The sequence below is a fragment of the Microcebus murinus genome, chromosome 13 (genome assembly GCF_040939455.1).
Source record: "Microcebus murinus isolate Inina chromosome 13, M.murinus_Inina_mat1.0, whole genome shotgun sequence".
Lineage (NCBI taxonomy): Eukaryota > Metazoa > Chordata > Mammalia > Primates > Cheirogaleidae > Microcebus > Microcebus murinus.
Window position 1 is genome coordinate 73,214,975 of NC_134116.1, and position 19,401 is coordinate 73,234,375.

Genomic DNA, 19,401 nt, shown 5'->3' on the forward strand with positions numbered 1-19,401 from the left:
TTTTCCACTTCCTATTTGATATTCATCTCAGAAGTCATTTCTGTGAAAACTTTATTGAAACTTTCCAAGACCACTCCAGAGTACAAAATTTCTCATCCCAAACCATCGTGCACTTTATTGTAGTATTTATGGCTCATTTATAATTACAGATATTTTCTTTTTTCCATAGTTCACTGTACCCCCTTAATGAAAATAAATTTATTTTATCAATTTTGATTCTTCCAATGGCTAGAAAAGTTTCAGCTCTTAGCACACAGCAAATGCCTCAAAAATTTTTGCCTAAACTTAATTAACATTTTCAGGAATAGCAATGTTGTTTCTATAAGTGAGTCGTGAGTCAGTCACATATACCTAAATCCCTATACGTGGGAGTTGGAAGCATATAGGTACTTTGATGGCCATCCTTAGGTCACACCTGGGGGTACACCTGTTCACTTGTGATATCAATGTGGGTTAAGTACACATGAAAGTTTTATACTCATTTTCCTTTTTCATTTGTCTTACATCAATACATCAGGTTTTTTTTTATTATTATTGACATTTTGAAGCCATCTACTATGGAAGAGGAGAGTTTGCTAGGCCTCTCCTGATTTTCTGGTGGACTCTATGTAGGTTGGGGTAATGTACCTCACATTAGTATGGAAAGCAGGGCACAGCACAGGTCATTGCCTCATGATTTATTCTTTATAAAACTTAAAATTCACATGTATAATGGCCAAAAATAATATAGCATTTGTGAAACCCTGTGCTATTAGAGAGGCCAACTTATTTTTTCCAAGGAAATAATTTTAGCTTTAGTTATTACAGTAACAGCAGCATTTTTTAAAGTGGGAAACAGGAAACAGCCATAAAGGAAATGGCTTTGAATAAGAGAACAGAGTTTTTCGGTAATACTCAGTATAGGTTATTATCCTTTTCCTGCCTATAAGAAAGTTTACGTAAAGACCATCATCTCACCATCAGACAGAATTTGAGGCTTTTAAAGGAATATTTTGTTGCAGTGGCCTTCAAGACAGAATAGATAAAAATCAATATCTTCTAAATTTCTTGTATATCATGGATTTACATAAAAGGAAATTAGGAGTAGAAATATCTGCAGTAATAAATATTCTATTTTTAGCCTGTGTGGTTGAAACAGAATGTCCCAGGCAAGACATGACTACGAGACAGAGTGACAGACAGGCATTGACCAATGTCCACCAGCTGGGCCATAATCAAACAAAAAAATGGATAATGACAGCTGGGTAATAAATGAGAAAGAGGATTTGGCCCCAAATCAGAAGAGATTCTTCCTTAGCCGTTTGTGTTATGGTTTATTAATTTCTTCTAAAGGCAGGACTGATAACTAACATCAAGACTGATCTGTAGGTAGACTTGCATAATAATTATAGCTTTGGGATTACACTGTCTGTAAAGAAGCTGGATATTGATTATTACACAATGTAGGTTCAACTATTCCTTTGCCAAATACTTAATCTGCCCCTATAACCCCCAAATTTAAAATGCCTTTTCGAGCAGGATTAATGTGTTAAATAATCCAGGTGAACCCAACTAGCAATCCTGGTATACACAAAGAGTATAACAAAAATTTTAAAATCTCTTATAAAAAAAAAAAATCCCTACTTATATTTTCATGTGCTAACTGCAATACTAGTTTTTCCAGAAGTGTGATCTGTGGAATGTATAGGGTCATCAAATTACCTGGGGTGCTTCCTAAATGTGCAGAGTTCCCACCCTAGATCTACTGAATCTTCAGGGGCTGAAGTCCTTCCTGGAGTCTATTTCTTTGATGTCGTCACAAGTGGGACAGGGAGCTGGGACTGGGTTTGATGCCAGCTGGGAAAGGGATTGAATGCAGCCCTACTGGCAGGGGCTGGAGCCTGCGTGGAAGCCAAGCACTGGGACTGGGCGCCTGACAGTGGGTAGGGGGTAGAATAGCTTTGTTTGACCACCCAAGGTTGTGATCTGAATAATGCCCCTTGCCTGTGGCCAGGAGGGAAGGCAGTGGTGGTACCCCTGCAAATGACCCTGAGATTTGGGCCTGGGCCATGAGATGATAGAGCTTTAAAGCATAGTTTAAAATCTATATGATTAAAATTCTCAAAGAACTAATGAAAGGAAGATCATCATGAAATAAGAATGGAAGTTTATAAAACCAGAACAGACAGCTTTAAATACAGTTGGAATTATTGATATGAAAAATATAATCACTGAAATAAAAAAAAACCCTAGAGGTTGAATTAAAAATAAGCTAGAATCAGAGAAAGGGAGAATTGGTTAAAATGATCTTTCCCTTATCAAACACATTTTATAGCAAATACTGGCCACACCACTGTCGAGAATGACGGGGCACAGGCAGTTGGTGCTCTGATTAGGCTTGACGACTACCGTGTTTCCCCCCAAATAAGACAGTGTCTTATATTTAGTTTTCCTCAGAAAGACACCCTAGGGCTTCTTTTCAGGGGATGTGTTATTTATTTTTAAGTACAGTACAACAATCTACATTTATTTGAATATAGTTAAGTCGTCTTCTTCTGGAACATCATCATAGTAAAATGGCAGCCACAGCTTTCCTTCTTCCCCCTGGGGACACACAATACCTAAAGTGGAGCCTCCCGCTCTGCTTCTCACTTCACTGAGGAGACTTTCCCCTCAAAACCTCAGCTTGCAGCACGCACAAGATGGCTGGGACCTGACAGGGGAAGCGGACCTTGTTGGTGGAGCTGCTTGCACCTTTATGGTCACCTCTGGGATAGTAGCTGTCACGATGGGGCTGATGAAAAGGGCTGCTTGTCTCCTTTACTGCTCTGCGCTGTGTAGCCACGCCCATCACTAGGTCTTATTTTTGGGATAGGGCTTATATTGCACAAATGCTTAGAAATCCTGCTAGGGCTTATTTTATGGGTAGGTCTTATTTTCAGAGAAACACAGTAGTACAGCTCTGTATCACTTTAGCAGAGACCCATTGGAAAGATAAGTTGCAAAATTTATAAGATTTTAATTTTAGAAAGTTAATCATATGCTATAAATTATATATAATACAATTATAATTATATAATATTTCCAACTAGGTCTGGGGCAAAATCCCATAATCAAACACATTGACATTTTTCCATAGTACAATGTATGAAATATTACAATAAGAACATAAAGACACTAGCTTCTGATCAATTCTGACCAGATTTTTTAGACAAAGGTGATCAACCATTCAGTTTTCAGAGCTTTCTGGATTTCAGAATTGTAGACAAATCATCATGGACCTAGAAAAGGGAGCACCCATGTTGAAATAATAAAGCGGCACAATTCTTGTTTGGTTGTGTTGGGCACATGTTCCAGCAATCTGAGCAACAGAAAGGGGGACCACTGTCCAGGCCAGAAGATGATGGGGATGGAAGCAAACAATTCAAGGGGGTTGAGGGCCCAAAAAGGGGAGACAAGGAAGATCTAGGAGGCCTCTGGGGAGAAAGCTCAGCAAAGACAGGAGGTGACCAGAGGTGAGGAGTATTTGAGAAAGGATAAATTGAGGGATGCGTGTATTCCAAGGTGGAAAAAAAAAAAAGAAAGACAGATGTGAGCAATCAGGATGGAGCAGATGTGGAGGAGATAGGAGAGAATGGGATGTAGCAAGGACAAAGATAGAGCTGGAGAAGAAAATATCTCAGCGAGCAAAGAGTTAAAAAACAGAGACAGGAGACCAGAGAGGGAGATTTCAGAGGTGAGGAAACCAGGCAGAGAGAGACAGATGGGAGTCAGAAGATGAGATGTAGAAAAGGTGGGGAGAAGCCACGAGGACCTCTAAGACAGATACATCTGGGAGGAGGAAGAAAAACATGGTGGGAAGAGAAAATACGAAGACAGCCATGGTGGCGAGGGGGTGGGGGAGGCAGAAGAGAGGCAGGAACAGGAGCAGAGGAAGGGGCCCAAGACATAAGAACAGTGAGAAGGAGCAGGCTAGAATTTTATCAATCGCCTTGAACGTATGTTAAAGGCTTTTTATTTTGTAATAAAGTTAATTTTTCAATTGCAAATCTTTTCTAGTCTTAAGACATTCAGAAGTCTGTTTATTACTTGAGTGCCGAATCAATTGTTTTATTTTGGTTTGAGGGTACTTTTATAATAGCAATGTTGACCTTCATCGCAAACTTAAAAAAAAAAATACATACTGAACACATGGAAGTCTAAGGGTGAGAAATTGATGCAATATGAGTAAAGTGTACAAAGCAGGTTTTTAAAAGATAATTTTGCCTCTAATGTCACTTATTTCTCATGCAAAACAAACACATTCATTTTGTCTGATGAACATTAATTTATGTATTTGCCAAATAAGTCAACCAAGCCATTTTGATTTCTTAAATAGATAAAAGTCCTAAAAACTCTGTGCAATGATCTTTACATAACTACTTATACAAAATCATTCTTTGCTAATTGAATTTTATCCTGGCTACTATTTTCCAGGATAAAAATGGGTAATTTTTCAATATCAACTTATTGGAAAGCAGCATCCCAGGTTTGTCTCTAAAATTCAAGTGGCAGAAAATTGTGTCACTTCAAGTGAGAGAGGCCTTAAAACTCTTTTATTACATCTGTTCATATATATTCCCAGTAAGACAAACACATTAGTAAACATGTGTTTAGCTGAGGTCTTTAGAGATAACGGATCTCTAAAGACTTTAACTCCCGGGTTCCAGATCTTTTCCCTTTTCCCTCACAGCAGGCTCCGTTCATCCCTCAAGCAGACGAGTCCTCAGGATGACTGGCCTGAGATATAATTGATTTTCACAGCTACCCGCAGCAGGGATGTACGGGTGTGAAATTAAAATTCAGTTGGAAAACCTTTTCTCAAGTAGTAGCCAAGTTGAATAGACATCACTTAGAAAAGAATCGTCAAAGTTGTGCCTCAAACTTGGCCATTAGGGGGCAGTCAAACACCGCTCAGCTCAAAATGCTCCTCAGGCACTGCTTTGGCTGACTGTATTTTTTGGAAGTTAGGCAAATTATTTGAGTAAGCAGCAATTGGCAGTTCCCAAGCAGAATCTTCAACGCTTGGTGCTCTTAATTTCCTATCTAAGCCCATGTTTTTGATTTATAATATTGTCCTTAATTAGTTCACTGAACAACTTTATTTTTCGAAGTGGTTTGAGACTGGTTAACAGATACACAGTGAATAAACATGGTAAAATAATAAGACATGTTATCTGTAGTTATCTATTAGTGTCTGTAGCTTAAGACAGTCGAGATCATTCATTCCTTAGGCACTCCAGGTTGATCACGGCCAGAAGAAACAATACAATCATAAAATTTTTAAGTGTTCATTTTGTTTACCATATTTGGCCTAAATAATGTATCACAAATATTTACTTAAATTTAATTAATTTTATTGTGAAAAAGAAAAATTTTGCTGATTATATAGCAAATGCTTATTATTTTTATAAGTAGGAGTAAGATAATGTATTGATTACTATGTCTTTGAAAATAAATTATTTCAAACACAAAGGTTTAAATTAGCAATCAAAAGTATTGTAAAATTAGAAAATAAAAATTTCCAGAGAACTATAATTAGTCAATAAATATTTATTAGGTTAGTAATATGGCATCTACTTAGAAATAAAAATCAAACAAAAATTGTCTGTTTGAAATTTCTTTCTTTCTATTTCTTAAAGGAACAATTACATTATGGTAAATCATAAACTATTATTTTAGTAATAGATGTTTTTTAATCTCATAAAGAGTTTTAACAAAATCAGTTAAATATGTTTTCAGGAGTAAAGCAGCAGTATAGTAAAATTGGTTAACTATAGTTACAGTCCTGTACATTAAAGAATTTTTTAAGGGCACAAATGACCTCTATGACATGTCTTAAATCCAAGAACCTACTTTGTAACTGTTTATTCTTAAAAAACATTATAAAATTGAACATTCCAAATATAGATAGGACATGAACTTCTGACGTAAAACCTTAAATCAAAGACATAGACTGCTTTTTACAACTGTATTGTATACAAGATGAGTTCATTTATTGTTTCTCCTTAGATAATACTGAGCTTTTATTGTAAGAGGGATTAAAATACAAAATAAAAATCATGCTAGGCATATGAAGATAACATTTTTAAATAATTTGAAACAATGTTTTAGTATCATTTTAAATTCAAAGTAAAATTTAGGTATTTTAAAAGTCTTTAAAAATTTTTTTTGTTAGAAGTTTTAAGATGATTGCTCATAAACATTGCATTTTATTTTAAGATTAAAAATATTCAGTGGGATTTCACTTACTAAAATTGAATATTTAAAGACCCTGAAACATATTTCTTAGAAAATAAAAATAATTTCAAATGTTAACCTTCTTTATTGGTTTATCAAAAGTCTTTAAGAGAAAATATGAATTAAAATAGATACTTTTTAAATAATAATAATAAACCCCAGCATATCTTCTACATGGTGAAATGTACAAGCTCACAACAAAACAAGTGTCTTTCTTTAAAACCAGGTGAAGATTTAAGTTTTACTTTTGGTCAGCATTACAATAAAAATGTCACTGACTTGAAAATTAACAGTTTGACTGAAATAAAAATGTCCACAATTAAAAACAAAAGGAAAATTATCTAAATAGATGCATTTTTGTATATTTTTTATAACTTTATTTTAGATAGGTTTACTTTTAGGGATAAATACTGTTTTTTAGATTTGTATGTGGCTTTGGCGTTTCCAGTCTTACTAAGTTTTACAACAAAACAGAAATACTAACAATTATATAAATTTTATGCACGTATTTCAACAGATTGACATTTCACGAAACACAGTTTTAGTTGATTAATTTGTCATACCTCTAAAACAAATACTAAAAAAAATCTCCATTGTAACTGATATAGTCAACAGTGTTTGTAAAAAGTATTTTATTTACAGCTTTAGTAACATAAAGGTGTGTTTCCATGAAAAATTCGTTGCATCTAAGAAATTGCTAGGCTGTGTGGGACTCCAAGCAATTAATGATAACGAAAAGGACAAGGCAGATTTGATGTCAGTTTTTCAAACACCATAATGAATCTATTACAAACATTATAGAACTCCATAGAAATTCTATATTCTTTGGAAATTGCAATCATTTAAAGTGAGAAAGCAGCAGCCTTACCTTTGACATCTACCAGAACGATGAAATGAAGTAGAAAGAACATTGCAATGAATCTGAGGCTGAAGTGATGCTTAAGACCAGAAAAATAACAACAGGTTTACAGCAATTGAGTTATTAGACATAGCCTCCTCATACCTCAGAAGGAGTTCTGATATAGTAACTTCAGTGCCTCCCATGTGTCTGAGCATGCTCACAGCCAGCACTTCACTGGCACGGGGGGAGACGGACTCCTGTCACTACACACGCACGCAGTCTGTCTTTTTCGTTCTTTTCTTTCTGTTTCATTTTGTCTGAAATCTGCAGTTTTGTTCTTGGTCATTAATTCATTAAGATGCGTAAAGGGAGATACAAATAAGATGTGTATTGGTAGAGAAGAAACATTTTTTAATCACTTAAAATTTTTTATCCTCAAAGCATGTGGAGCAATTCGCTCTTATTTAAATCCAGACATCTATGGAAGTTCTTCAGTATGAAGAGATATAGATTTACACAGATTTACAGGGTAGCCTGTGAAACTCTTCACAAGCATATTTTCATACAATAAGCAAATGACAAAAAGGTGCTTACTGACAGATACACAAAGAATACCCACGTCTGTTCAAATGCACTTACGTGTTTTCAGACGACATCTAGAAAGGTAACAATAATTAAACTATATGGCCTTGTGTTAAGTAATTACTTTCTGCAAAGTATTCACACAGTATTTTGAACTTCACCCTCATAATCATATTCCTTTTTTCTGGAAGTGGATAATTTTATTATTGCTTTCAATTCTGTGTTGGGACACCTATTAGCAAACGTTAATTATAATTTAGTTCTTACAGCCTGAAAGCAGCTTCCTAAACAGCATAGTTAGCACACGTAAAATATAGAAATGATCTTTTGGTCGTAGGATTCTATTGATGCTAATTATAAAGACTTTGATTCTGTTGATGTAATCATAAAGACTTTTCCAAAAAGACATTGTAGAGTTTCTTTATTTCCTTGTCTGAGTATATAGTTTACTAACTAGGAAATATCTATTGGAAAGCAGTTTGTAGTACTGATTTGGACAGAGGATTTTGTAACTGAATGATACAGATTCTCTTACATGTTGTTATTAACTGTGTCTGAACAACACTGTTTGAAAAACTATCTTGTGGTAGCTATCGTCAACACAAATTGTAAGAAATGGAACTTTCCTTGTTCTTTTTTTATTCTAGCTTTATAGAATAAGAATTCAAACAGAATTTGAAATAAAAATATTTTATTTATCACAAAATTTAGTTAGTTCTTTTCTGTTTTAAGAAGTTAGTTAAATTCCCTAAGACAACTTCCAGATACATTTAGATGCTTTCTCATCTGATCTTTCAAACCAAAAGAAAAAGCAACAAAGAGAATAAAGTGAAAGATGAAAAGAAATACTTCAAGATCCTTTCTTACATTTCAAGTACCTTTTTTTCCTTCACTAACCTCGAGTTCTTTTTAGATAAAAATTGCCCTTCACTTTTTTAAAAAATCAGGAATGATTAGTTTTTCTTATATTTTGTGTTCTGCTGCCAAGATGATAGATGCTAGTTTCTGGTACTGAAACTTTGAACATGAAGTTTTAGGTACAATTAAATACCATGAATTGTCCATCACAAGTCTACTTAAAGTTTAAATATATTTTTCACTAATATGCAGTCTTTGGAGAGAGAAGAAATGTCAAGATTTCAAAGAACTTAGCTTAGACTTCATGAATATTATGCCTGAGCAACAGATTTAAATTGCTAAAAAGTTGACTCATTATCTCTTTCTATTAGGCTTTTCAATGTTCATCTTTGAAATATTAAAGATAAAATATTAAAGATTCAGAACTCAATAATTATAAATAATAGTTAAGAAAATTTTTGACTCATTGAATTTTAAAGGTGGAAAATGCAAGCATTAAAACAACCATTTCATTTAATATATTTTAACTTTCATTTATCTAATGTGAATATCCAGCCATTTGAACTGAAACTGAAATAGTTGAAATGTACACAGGGCTATAATATATGTGTTTGAATAAGGGTGAATGAATTTACCCTCTCCTTAGAAACACAATTGGTCAGGAGGCTCCAGAGAGTGCTTCATGAAGAGCTGAGAGGGGAGATTTGTGCAAACTGATCCATTACTTCAAATTGCATGTGTGTATTTTATTGATCTTTGCCTGAGTCAACTCATTTCTTTATTCCAATCTCCTATGGGTAGCAGGAGATTGGAATACATACTTTTGTCAATAATACTATAATAGCTCATGTAAATATTTTATTTACTATTAGCATATAGCACAATTCAATATAATTCTGGCTGATTCAAAGGGGTTTATTTACAAAAAGTACTAATTACCTAGTTTTTTGTCGGGAGAGAGGGACAGGCATTTTCTTAGTTTCTACTATAACTTTTATATACCTCTTAGAAGCCATTGTTAAATATAAAGTTCTTAAATCAAGAACATAATTTATTTCAATATGGTCAGGAAACCCTGATTTTAAAACATTTTCAGAATTGAGTGATTGTTTCCATATAGGCTATAATTCACTATCTTGCCAAATTATTGTTTTCAATCAAGATATTTATTAAATACCTGCTATACTTAAGGATAGTATGGCCTTGTAAATACCTCTCACTTCTACAGATCATATAGTCTTTTATTCACAAAATCTGATTTGTTAGTAGTTTAGTATCTCTTTCTGTTTTGGGGGAAAAGGACATTCAATGAATGGGATATTCAATGAATAGATTACATTAATAGATAAGATTTTTCCTTAGAAAGACAAATTATAGCATAATTATCAGAATCTCAAGCTCACAAAAGCAGGCCAACAATGGCAATGTTTACTTGAATAGTTTCCTTATCATAAAATCGGGTTATAGTAAAACTTTAGTAATTCAGCCATACTAGCTGGGTATTTGTGATTATAACTCTATTAGCCTTTATATATGAGTTTGTAGCATTAAGTTATCATTCAATAAGACTGAAATTTTGAGTAACCTTTTAACAGTGGTAACAGATTTATTTGTACCCTGTGGGTAGAGCAAACCTAACTGAATCATGCGATCACATCACCACAGTGTGTCCATCAGTTGCACAAACCAGCCCCGATATAGGGTCCATTTTGATCAAGAAAGTAGAAGTTAAGTGTTCTAATTCTGATGTTCTAAATTTAAAATAATTTAAGTCATGCTCCATTTATCTGGGAATTTCAACTCTTGGCAAGCTCAGCTATTAGGAGCACAGCCATAAACCCAGAGTAAAAATATTGCCAAGACATCTACTACTGACAGTACAGTAGATTAGATACTTTGAAAGGACTTCTTGCTTGAAAATACTGTAATAACTCCTGCATAATTTTTGTTGCATTTCTGAAGCCTTCAAAATAAGGAGAATCATTCTAAAGAGAAAACACAAGACAAAGCAAAGACCAAGTACTGAAATGGCAATGGAGCACAGTAAACAAATGTAAAAGGCAAGGTTGCCTTGCAAACAATTGCAGATATCAGCACTGCAACTTTTAGTCCCAGCCTCAGGTCAGTGGCAAAGCCTGAGAGCTGAGCAGGAGCCTCCTTAGAAGACCAAGCTGAAGACTATGAAAGGTGGCGCCCCCAGCGCCATTTCAAAGGAACCACAAACTCCGTCAACTAAATATCTTCAATTTAGACCCCTGCACTTTACCCAGGTTAACATCAACCAACTATTAGTTCATTATCAAAGAGCAACCAACTGCACATGGGTGAAAGTCAACATAAACAAAATAGATTTAGAACCCTAAGCACTTCAAATATTGAAAATATATGTTATGGAAGATAAAATATTTAAAGAAAGAAAACACATAAAATCATGAGAATGAGTAAGAAATAAAAAAACCATCAAAAAGAAACCAAAAAGTTTTCAGAAATGAAAAATGTTATTTTCAGAATTTAAAAGCTCAATGAGTAGGTTAAATAGCTGTCTAGACACAGTTGAGAAAACAAGTTGAATGAGGAGGAGAAGAAATTACCCAGAAGGCATATAAATAAACAGGGAATAAAAATATGAAAGAAGACATTGGGAGGACAGCATGAAAAGTCATATAACAAAAGTCCCCAGAGGACAGACTAGTGAGGATGAAGAAGAGACAATTATCTGAGGAGATAATGACTGAGAATTTTCTAGAACTAATAAAATACAAGAATTTCTAGATATAGGAAGAACAACTTCTACTAGGCAGAAAAAATAAAAATAAATCCAGATCAGGACATTTGGTTTTGAAATTGCATAATATCAAAGATAACAGAGAAGGCTTTAAAAAAGAAACCAGAGGGAAAAGACAGATTGCCTGCAAAGGGAAAATGAGAATGCTAGCAGACTTGTCAACAGCAGCAACGGGAGCCAGAATAAGTGTAGCAATACTGAAAGTGCTAAGAGAAAATAACTGGCAACTGAAGATTGTGTACCCAGCAAAATGATCTTTTAAAGGGAGCATTAAATAAAGACAAGCACAAGATGCATTGAAAAGTTAAGTAAGAATCAAATGAAACATGCAGACAGGAATTTTGATGGTGTTTCAGGAAAGGGAAGGATCTGAGTTGAGAAAGTCATTTGGTGAAACCTGAGCTCTGTCCATCCTGATTGATGGATTTAGAGATTAAGTAGTGCCAGCTATTCTTCCAGTGATATTAAGAAAGATTCATATGAGGTTGAAGGGAAAAGGAAGTAAAGCAGATTCTCGCACCTGCATGAAACTGAGATAATCCTGCCCATACGTACATGGCTAGACCAAAAACAGGGTAGTTACTCAAAAAGTACATCAGACAAATTATGCGACATAGATTATTATTCCCAATCATTCCACTCTCTGTTAAAGGATTATGCATCGTTCATTTTGCAGTATGACTTGGCAGGACCTCTCAGTAGGTAGTGTATGTTGACTTTTGCCTTTGTGATGAGACTTGTTTTCTACCAACTGAGTGTGACTAGATGTGACATATGCCACCTTCCAGCAGAGGCCTTATATGTGCTTTTGTAGTATGGCTTGGCCTTTTGTGCTCCCCCATTCCTTAGCCAGAATGAAAGTCACAAGGAGCATGCTTGAACCTGAGTCCAGCCAGGCCCAGAAGAGCCACAGACCCATAGGCCAGGAGTATGTGTTTATTGTTGTGAGCCATTGGGACTTTAGCATTATTTTTGCCATTGTGTTTGCCACAGCAAAACCTAACTCAGACAGATTGGTTTGGAAATCATCAGTTTAATCCTTAGTCTTGCAAGGCAAAAACTGGGGTGCTTGACCTAGAAGCATGTGCTATGTATATTGAATGAATTCGTACGTAAATTCAATTTTTCTTTGCAGAGCTTTTCTTCTTTGGGAATGTGTTCTACATTATATACTATTCCCAAGTGTCTCAGAGTGAATTATTTAAAGATTACCTCCAGAGCTGGCATTCCTTTCATTATTCACAAGATGATTCCTAAACATTAACTAAATTCTTTTGTTTTTCTGAAATTCTGTATACTATAACTGAACTTTGATCCACAGCTAGTTGATAGGTGCTATTTTCTAATGCATACATATCATGGTCTCTGAGTGCCTTCATTTTAAAGCTTCAGGTAACATAATAAATTAGAACATTGTTTGAATCTTTAAGTGTGTGTTGAGTTTGTCCTGAATGAATCAACCTTTATTTATAGAGTACCAACCATGTATGTTGCTGGGTAAAGATCTTGACTTAGAGTGAAAAGTCACAAATCATTTTTATCCAAATTCTTTCTAAGTTCATCCTGTCAGCCCTACACTTGATAGGATTATAGGATTATAAAAACACAAACCTGGCTGAGCCTACAGGGGCCCTCATGCCAGCCTAAATGCTCAGGACAGACTACTCTCATTTTCGCCTACCATCTCACATTTTGCTCTAGTTGTGAACACCGGCCTGTTTTCTGTTTCTGGATTCCCTTACTTCCTGCGTCCTGACAGCTGGCTGAGGTATGCAGAAAAATGCCCCAAACTGTTCATTTTAGATAGAAAAATGAATGAGCTCCAATTACTCAATGAATTGATTAATCTCTGAATAGCAGAGTTAATTCTGCTCTTCTTTGGGCAATCCTGGAACAACTCAGGATAGGTATTTTTATTTCACTTGATGTGTTCATTCGTCAAACTTCGAGTTTATGTTAAAGTTGAAGAACCAGGGGGTGTGGCATGTGCCACAGGCTGGAGTGTGGGGGCCGTGGGAGGACATCAAGTGTGCTGGCAGAAGAGGGGTAAGTATGTGAAATGGGTTTTTCTTTTTTTTCAAGTTGCAGAATTTATTTTGTTCCAGGTTTATTATTCTTATGGCTATTTATTTATTTATTTATTTCAGCATATTTTGGAGGTACAAACATTAAGGTTACATACATTGCCCTTGCCTCCCCTCCCTCCTCGAGTCAGAGCTTCACATAATGAGTGAGATGTGCACTGTCTGGGGTCCTGGGGGATGGTCACACTTGAAGCTCAGACTTTTGGGGGTAGGGGGGAAGGGCATTATTCGAAACCCTAAAATTTGTACCTCCATAATATGATGAAGTGGTTTTTAAGCCATGGGAAGGAATGTAGACTTCACATGGCAGGAAGGGGAGAGTTGTTGAAAAGCTTGCATGAAGGAGGGGAGAGTAGCTTGCACTGCACGCGTGGAGGGTGTGGCAGAGGACAGAGCACAAAGGCAGGAGGACCCGTTAGATGTACTGCACTAGTCCTGCGGGGCATGAACAGAAGCCGTGGTTGGAGAACAAAGACTAGGGGCCAAATGCGAGATTCATTTTAGAGGTAGAATTGACGGGACAATGACCCATAGGAGGAAGGGAGAGAAAGAAGCCACAGGTGATTCTCAGGTCTCTGGATTGAGCCAGTGGTTTACAGACCTAAGAAGAGGAGGGTTCAATCAGGGATGATGTTGAGTGAGTACTTCCATGTGTTGAGTCTGAGAGGCCAGAGGGAAGGATAGCAGAGCCCAGCCAGCAGGTGGAAATAAAGGTCGGAGAGCAGGTAGGAGGTGTGGGCAGAGAAACGAGGAGTTTCATTTGTAAAAATAGTTCCTTAAATACTTTAATAATAAAGGGTATAAAAAGCTAAAGGGAGATACAATCTAAATTTTAAAAACACTCAGTGGCTCTATGGCAGGAGATATTCATTAGAAGCCTTGTTTAAAAGTCATTAAAATTCTAAGGCACTCAAGGTACTAGGGCTACATACAGCTAATGTGAAATTACTATCTAATGAGCATTTATTATGTGACTAGCATGCACACTCTTCATTGGGGTAAACACAAGGGAGAGAGAGCTAAGAAAAGAAAAATTATAATACCAAGGGGCATAGATGAGGTTATGTAAACAATTATATGCTGAAAATTAACTAGATCCTTCCATACAAAGCTATGGATTTCAGAATGGGTATTCAAGGCACATAAAGCTAACAAACGAATGGGGAAAACACTAAACTCTGTGAAAATGTTGAAATGTTTTTATATTTTCATGGAATATATAGTTGCTAATTTCAATCAAATGGATGAGGCCAAATAGGAAGACTTTTTCAAGCACAGGACCAGGGAAAGGCTGAAATTCTCTATTAAATCACAGAACTATCTTTGAGGCAGATACATATACAGATGACTTCTCTAAATCTTTATTTGAGGATTCCCCTGAGCTCTAGTAAGGACCAAGAGATCTCAAAGAGATTCAGCAAGGCAGCCAAGATCGAGGCTGAGGTATTAGATATAGAAATGATTTCACTGGCTGGTACCAACAGTGGCTTGAAGTTTTTATATGTATGTCATGTAGCACAGCTGGCTGTCTGGAATCTGTATTTTCTTCCCTTTCCACATGCCTCTGTAGCCTGCAGATGCCTCCTCCTATTCTTTGTATCTTCAAATCTCTCCATGATGTTCATTTAGCTATATTTAACATATATTATTCATATTATCTTACATATATTACATATATATGTATGCCATATAATATGATGACTTAGGAAGGTGGAAGAGGAAGGTGACCCATCATCACAGATATGTGCCTAATGACACAGTATTTGAAAAGTCAATATGCCAAGAGGAAGAAACTACATAGAACAATCAATTCCAAACACTCCAAAATAAAAAAGAGAGATAGAGTCTTTCATTCTAGGTGGCAATAGCAATATGGCTAATTCAAAGGCAGGGCTGGGTGACTAAGAAGGAACGAGAAAAGGAGTGCTGGAATGATCAACTTGCAATCTGTGAAACACTCTTCATTAGCTTGGAGGCCTTAGGAACTCCTTTCTAGGGTGCTTTTTTTGTGTGTTCCTTTTACCACTATATTTAATAACAAAGGCTGTGTCTTCTGCATCCTTTTGTCCTGAATTCTTAACACAGTCCTCGTCATATACAGATGTATAAATATGTGGAATCGGATGAATAGAACAACTCCCGCCACTTCTGCCCCAGCTCTATTGTGTTACTGGAAATCACAGTCCCTGAAGTTAGTTAGAAAGAGTTCCTAAGGAGGGAAGGGTTTACTGTGTTTGCAAAATGACTTTGTTTGCTTATAAGAGAGACTCTATGATCTAGGGGGCTGACAGCACAACCCTTGCCTAGCAAAGTCCCTGTGAGAGAGGGACTGCAGGGAGACACGTGAGATGGCTTTGTCTTTCTAGTTCACGCCCACCCTTCCACTTGTGGGCCTTACCTACACTCTAGGGGCTAAAATTCTTCCTATGATGTTGACCCATATTTCTAGCATCCAGTACTTTTGCAACTTTGTGCCTCATTCTTGTTTTCATGAACATTTTAAAGCGAGGAATGCAGGAAGCAAATCAGGGCCCACTGGTTGGGTTCTGTGTTATTACTGAGGTCTTACATTGTAGAATTTCAGTGGGAATTAATTGGCTCTTCCAAAAACCTTTCCAAAACCCCAAATTCTTAATGTATAACAGAATACTGAAATAGCTGCATTCCTAACAATGGTATCTGTAAAGTAAATTTCTTTCCATTGAGTCTTACTTGCCCATTGATTTTCATTATAAGCCAAAAATGTCTTTCTCTGAAAATCATTTGGCCCTAAGGCATCAGGAAAATTACGTTCTATGATACAGTAAAGCCTTCAGAATAGTTTATACGAAGAAAGATTTTACAGTTTCAGTGAAATAATTCCACAAAATGCAAATAGGTTGTAAGAAATTATGAGGAAATTCATATTTAATTCTTCTTCCTCATTTTAGCTTAAAGGTCTAAATGGTAAGTAAATTTACTGAATACAATTGCTAAATAAGAAAATTACAGATTTATAAAACTTTTTATTCAATATGCTAAGCAAAGATATATTTCATATTTCTTTGCTTTACTTTTTTTCTGACATGTTTTCCAGCACTTTCTAGAAACCATTGCTATCAGAAAACTACATAGAGATCGAGAGTGAGAGAGAGAGAGAGAGAGAAAGAGGAAGGAAGGGAGGGAGGCTGGTCTGTTCTTAAGGGATTAAGAGAGAAAAACAGTGTCAACAATCCAGAAAGCCATGGTCATTCAATAAATCAGAAAACCTCATTTGTCAAAATAAGCACCGACAGTCTGATACATCTTCACAGTGTGTCTTTGACTAGCAGTATATTGAACTAGTTCTGCAATTTAAAAACTCTTTACTCACTAATTTTAATGAATTGAGTCTTTGCTAAAATTTATAATAGGCACCTATTATATATTTCATCAGTAATTGAGCACTTTTCATTTAATGTACTTTTTAGAACTATAAATAGGTTGGCATGCCATAAAAAATGCCTTGATTACATTTTTTTTTCCAGTACGTGAAAATGTGAATTCAGGACATGACCACATACTGCAGAATATTTTTGGACCAATGCCTTGGATTGCTTTTGGGTTTGGCAAACCTTCAGCCCATGGGCCAAATTTGGCCCTTAGCCCTAGTTCTTCTGACTCTTGACAAATATCCCCTATATGAGAGTGGGCCTGGCAAGAGCTTCTGCAGCCCCTAGTGTGATTTTATTGCTGGGATTATTAAATTTTAAGGAAAGTCTGTGAGGCTTAATGAAGTGTTGTGGAGAACTACGAACTGCAGATTTTAGCTCAGCAAAATGTTGAAGGGCAGTGGCTTCGTCTTGTAAGTCTTCTGGGTGATGACACTTCACATGCCACAGCCTTAGGGAATAGCACCTAACCCCCGAACCTCCTCTCATTCAGAAACTACAGGCTTTTCCCATTCTTTTGATTCCTTCCTTCTTCCTCTCCTCTTTCTCCTGTTTCACACCATGCTGAGCACAGAGGAAACCCTGGACAAATATTTGCTGGTTAAGTAAATGAGTGATTTTTCCTTCATCAATCTTTCTCTCGTCATCATCACCCTGTGTGTCTCTCTTCTCTTCCGATTGCCTTTCTCTTTTTCATTTTCTTTCACACTGTTTTCCTCATTGAAATGAACACAATATGGAACTCAAATACCTTTAGACTCAAATAGTTTTAGTTTTATAAAAGAATTAAAAATTCTTTCCTAGAAGGAAACTTAGGATTCATATAGTCTGTGATAAATGGATAAATTTAATGTTTTATAGTTCTCAGAAAACAAGAAAGAGAAGCTTATTTTTTTTTTTAATTTGCTCTTTTTTTTCCATTTTTTTAAATTTCAGCATATTATGGGGGTACAAATGTTAAGGTTACATATATTGCCCATGCCCCCCCCTCCCTTGAGTCAGAGCTTCAAGCATGACCATCCCCCAGATGTTGCATATCTCACTTATTATGTTTGTATATACCCATCCCCTCCTCCCCCCTCCCACCCGCCCGACACACGGTAAATGTTATTCCTATATGTCCACTTAGGTGTTGATCCTTTAATACCAATTTGCTGGTAAGTACATGTGGTGCTTGTTTTTCCATTCTTGAGATACTTCATTTAGTAGTATGGTTTCCAGCTCTATACAGGAAAATACAAGAGGTGCTATATCACCATTGTTTCTTAAAGCTGAATAGTACTCCATGGTATATATATGCCACGTTTTATTAATCCATTCATGTATTGATGGGCACCTGGGTTGTTTCCACACCTTAGCGATTATGAACTGTGCTGCTATAAACATTTGAGTGCAGGTGTCCCATTTGTAGAGTGTCATTTGATCTTTTGGGTAGATGCCCAGTAGTGGAATTGCTGGATCAAATGGTAGATCTACTTGTATAGCTTTAAGGTATCTCCATATTGCTTTCCACAGAGGCTGAACCAGTTTGCAGTCCCACAAGCAGTGTGGGAGTGTTCCTATCTCTCCGCATCCATGCCAACATTTATTGTTTGGGGACTTTTTGATAAAGATCATTCTTACTGGAGATAAGTGATATCTCATTGCAATTTTGATTTGCATTTCCCTGATGATTAGAGATGTTGAGCTATTTTTCATATGTTTGTTGGCCTTTATTCTGTCTTCTTTTGAAACATTTCTATTCATGTCCTTTGCCTACTTTTTGATAGGGTTGTTTGATTTTTCCTTGCTGATTTTCCTGAGTTCTAAATAGATTCTAGTTATCAGCCCTTTATCAGATGTGTAGCTTGGGAAAATTTTCTCCCATTCTGTGGGTTGTCTGTTTGCTTTCTTGACAGTTTCTTTGGCTGTGCAGAAGCTTTTTAATTTGATCAGGTACCATTTATTTATTTTTGTTGCTGCTGTGATTGCCTTTGGGGTCTTCTTCATAAATTCTTTGCCTAGGCCAGTGTCTAGAAGAATATTTCCAACGTTTTCCTCTAGAATTCTAATAGTTTCACACCTAATGTTCAAGTCTGTTACCCAGGGTGAGTTGATTTTTGTGGGAGGTGAAAGGTGTGGGTCCTGTTTCAATCTTCTGCATGTGGCTATCCAGTTTTCCCAGCACCATTTGTTGAATATGGATTCTTTTCCCCAATGTATGTTTTTGTCTGCTTTGTCGAAGATTAGATGGCTATATGAGGATGGTTTAATATCTGGATTCTCTGTTCTGTTCCACTGGTCAATGTCCCTGTTCTTGTGCCAGTCACAAGCTGTTTTAACTACTATAGCCTTGTAGTATAGTTTGAAGTCTGGTAAATTAATATCTCCTATTTTGTTTTTATTGCCTAGGATTGATTTTGCTGTACGGGTCTTCTCTGGTTCCATACGAAACGTAAAACTATTTTTTCTATATCTGTGAAAAATGACGATGGTATTTTAATAGGGATTGCATTGACTCTGTAGGTCACTTTGGGTAGTATAGACATTTTAACAATGTTGATTCTGCCAACCCATGAGGGTGGCATATTCTTCCACCAGTTT

General features: G+C 36.1%; 1 protein-coding gene across 1 annotated transcript in view; it reads right to left on the minus strand.

The window, feature by feature from the left end:
• Nucleotides 1-19,401, minus strand: part of RXFP2 (relaxin family peptide receptor 2) — an 86,788-nt gene that overhangs the window by 46,518 nt on the left and 20,869 nt on the right. The window contains exon 2 of the mRNA XM_012752161.3: nucleotides 7,127-7,196. Coding sequence (XP_012607615.2) covers nucleotides 7,127-7,196 — 70 coding nt within the window. The remainder of the gene's footprint in view (nucleotides 1-7,126; nucleotides 7,197-19,401) is intronic.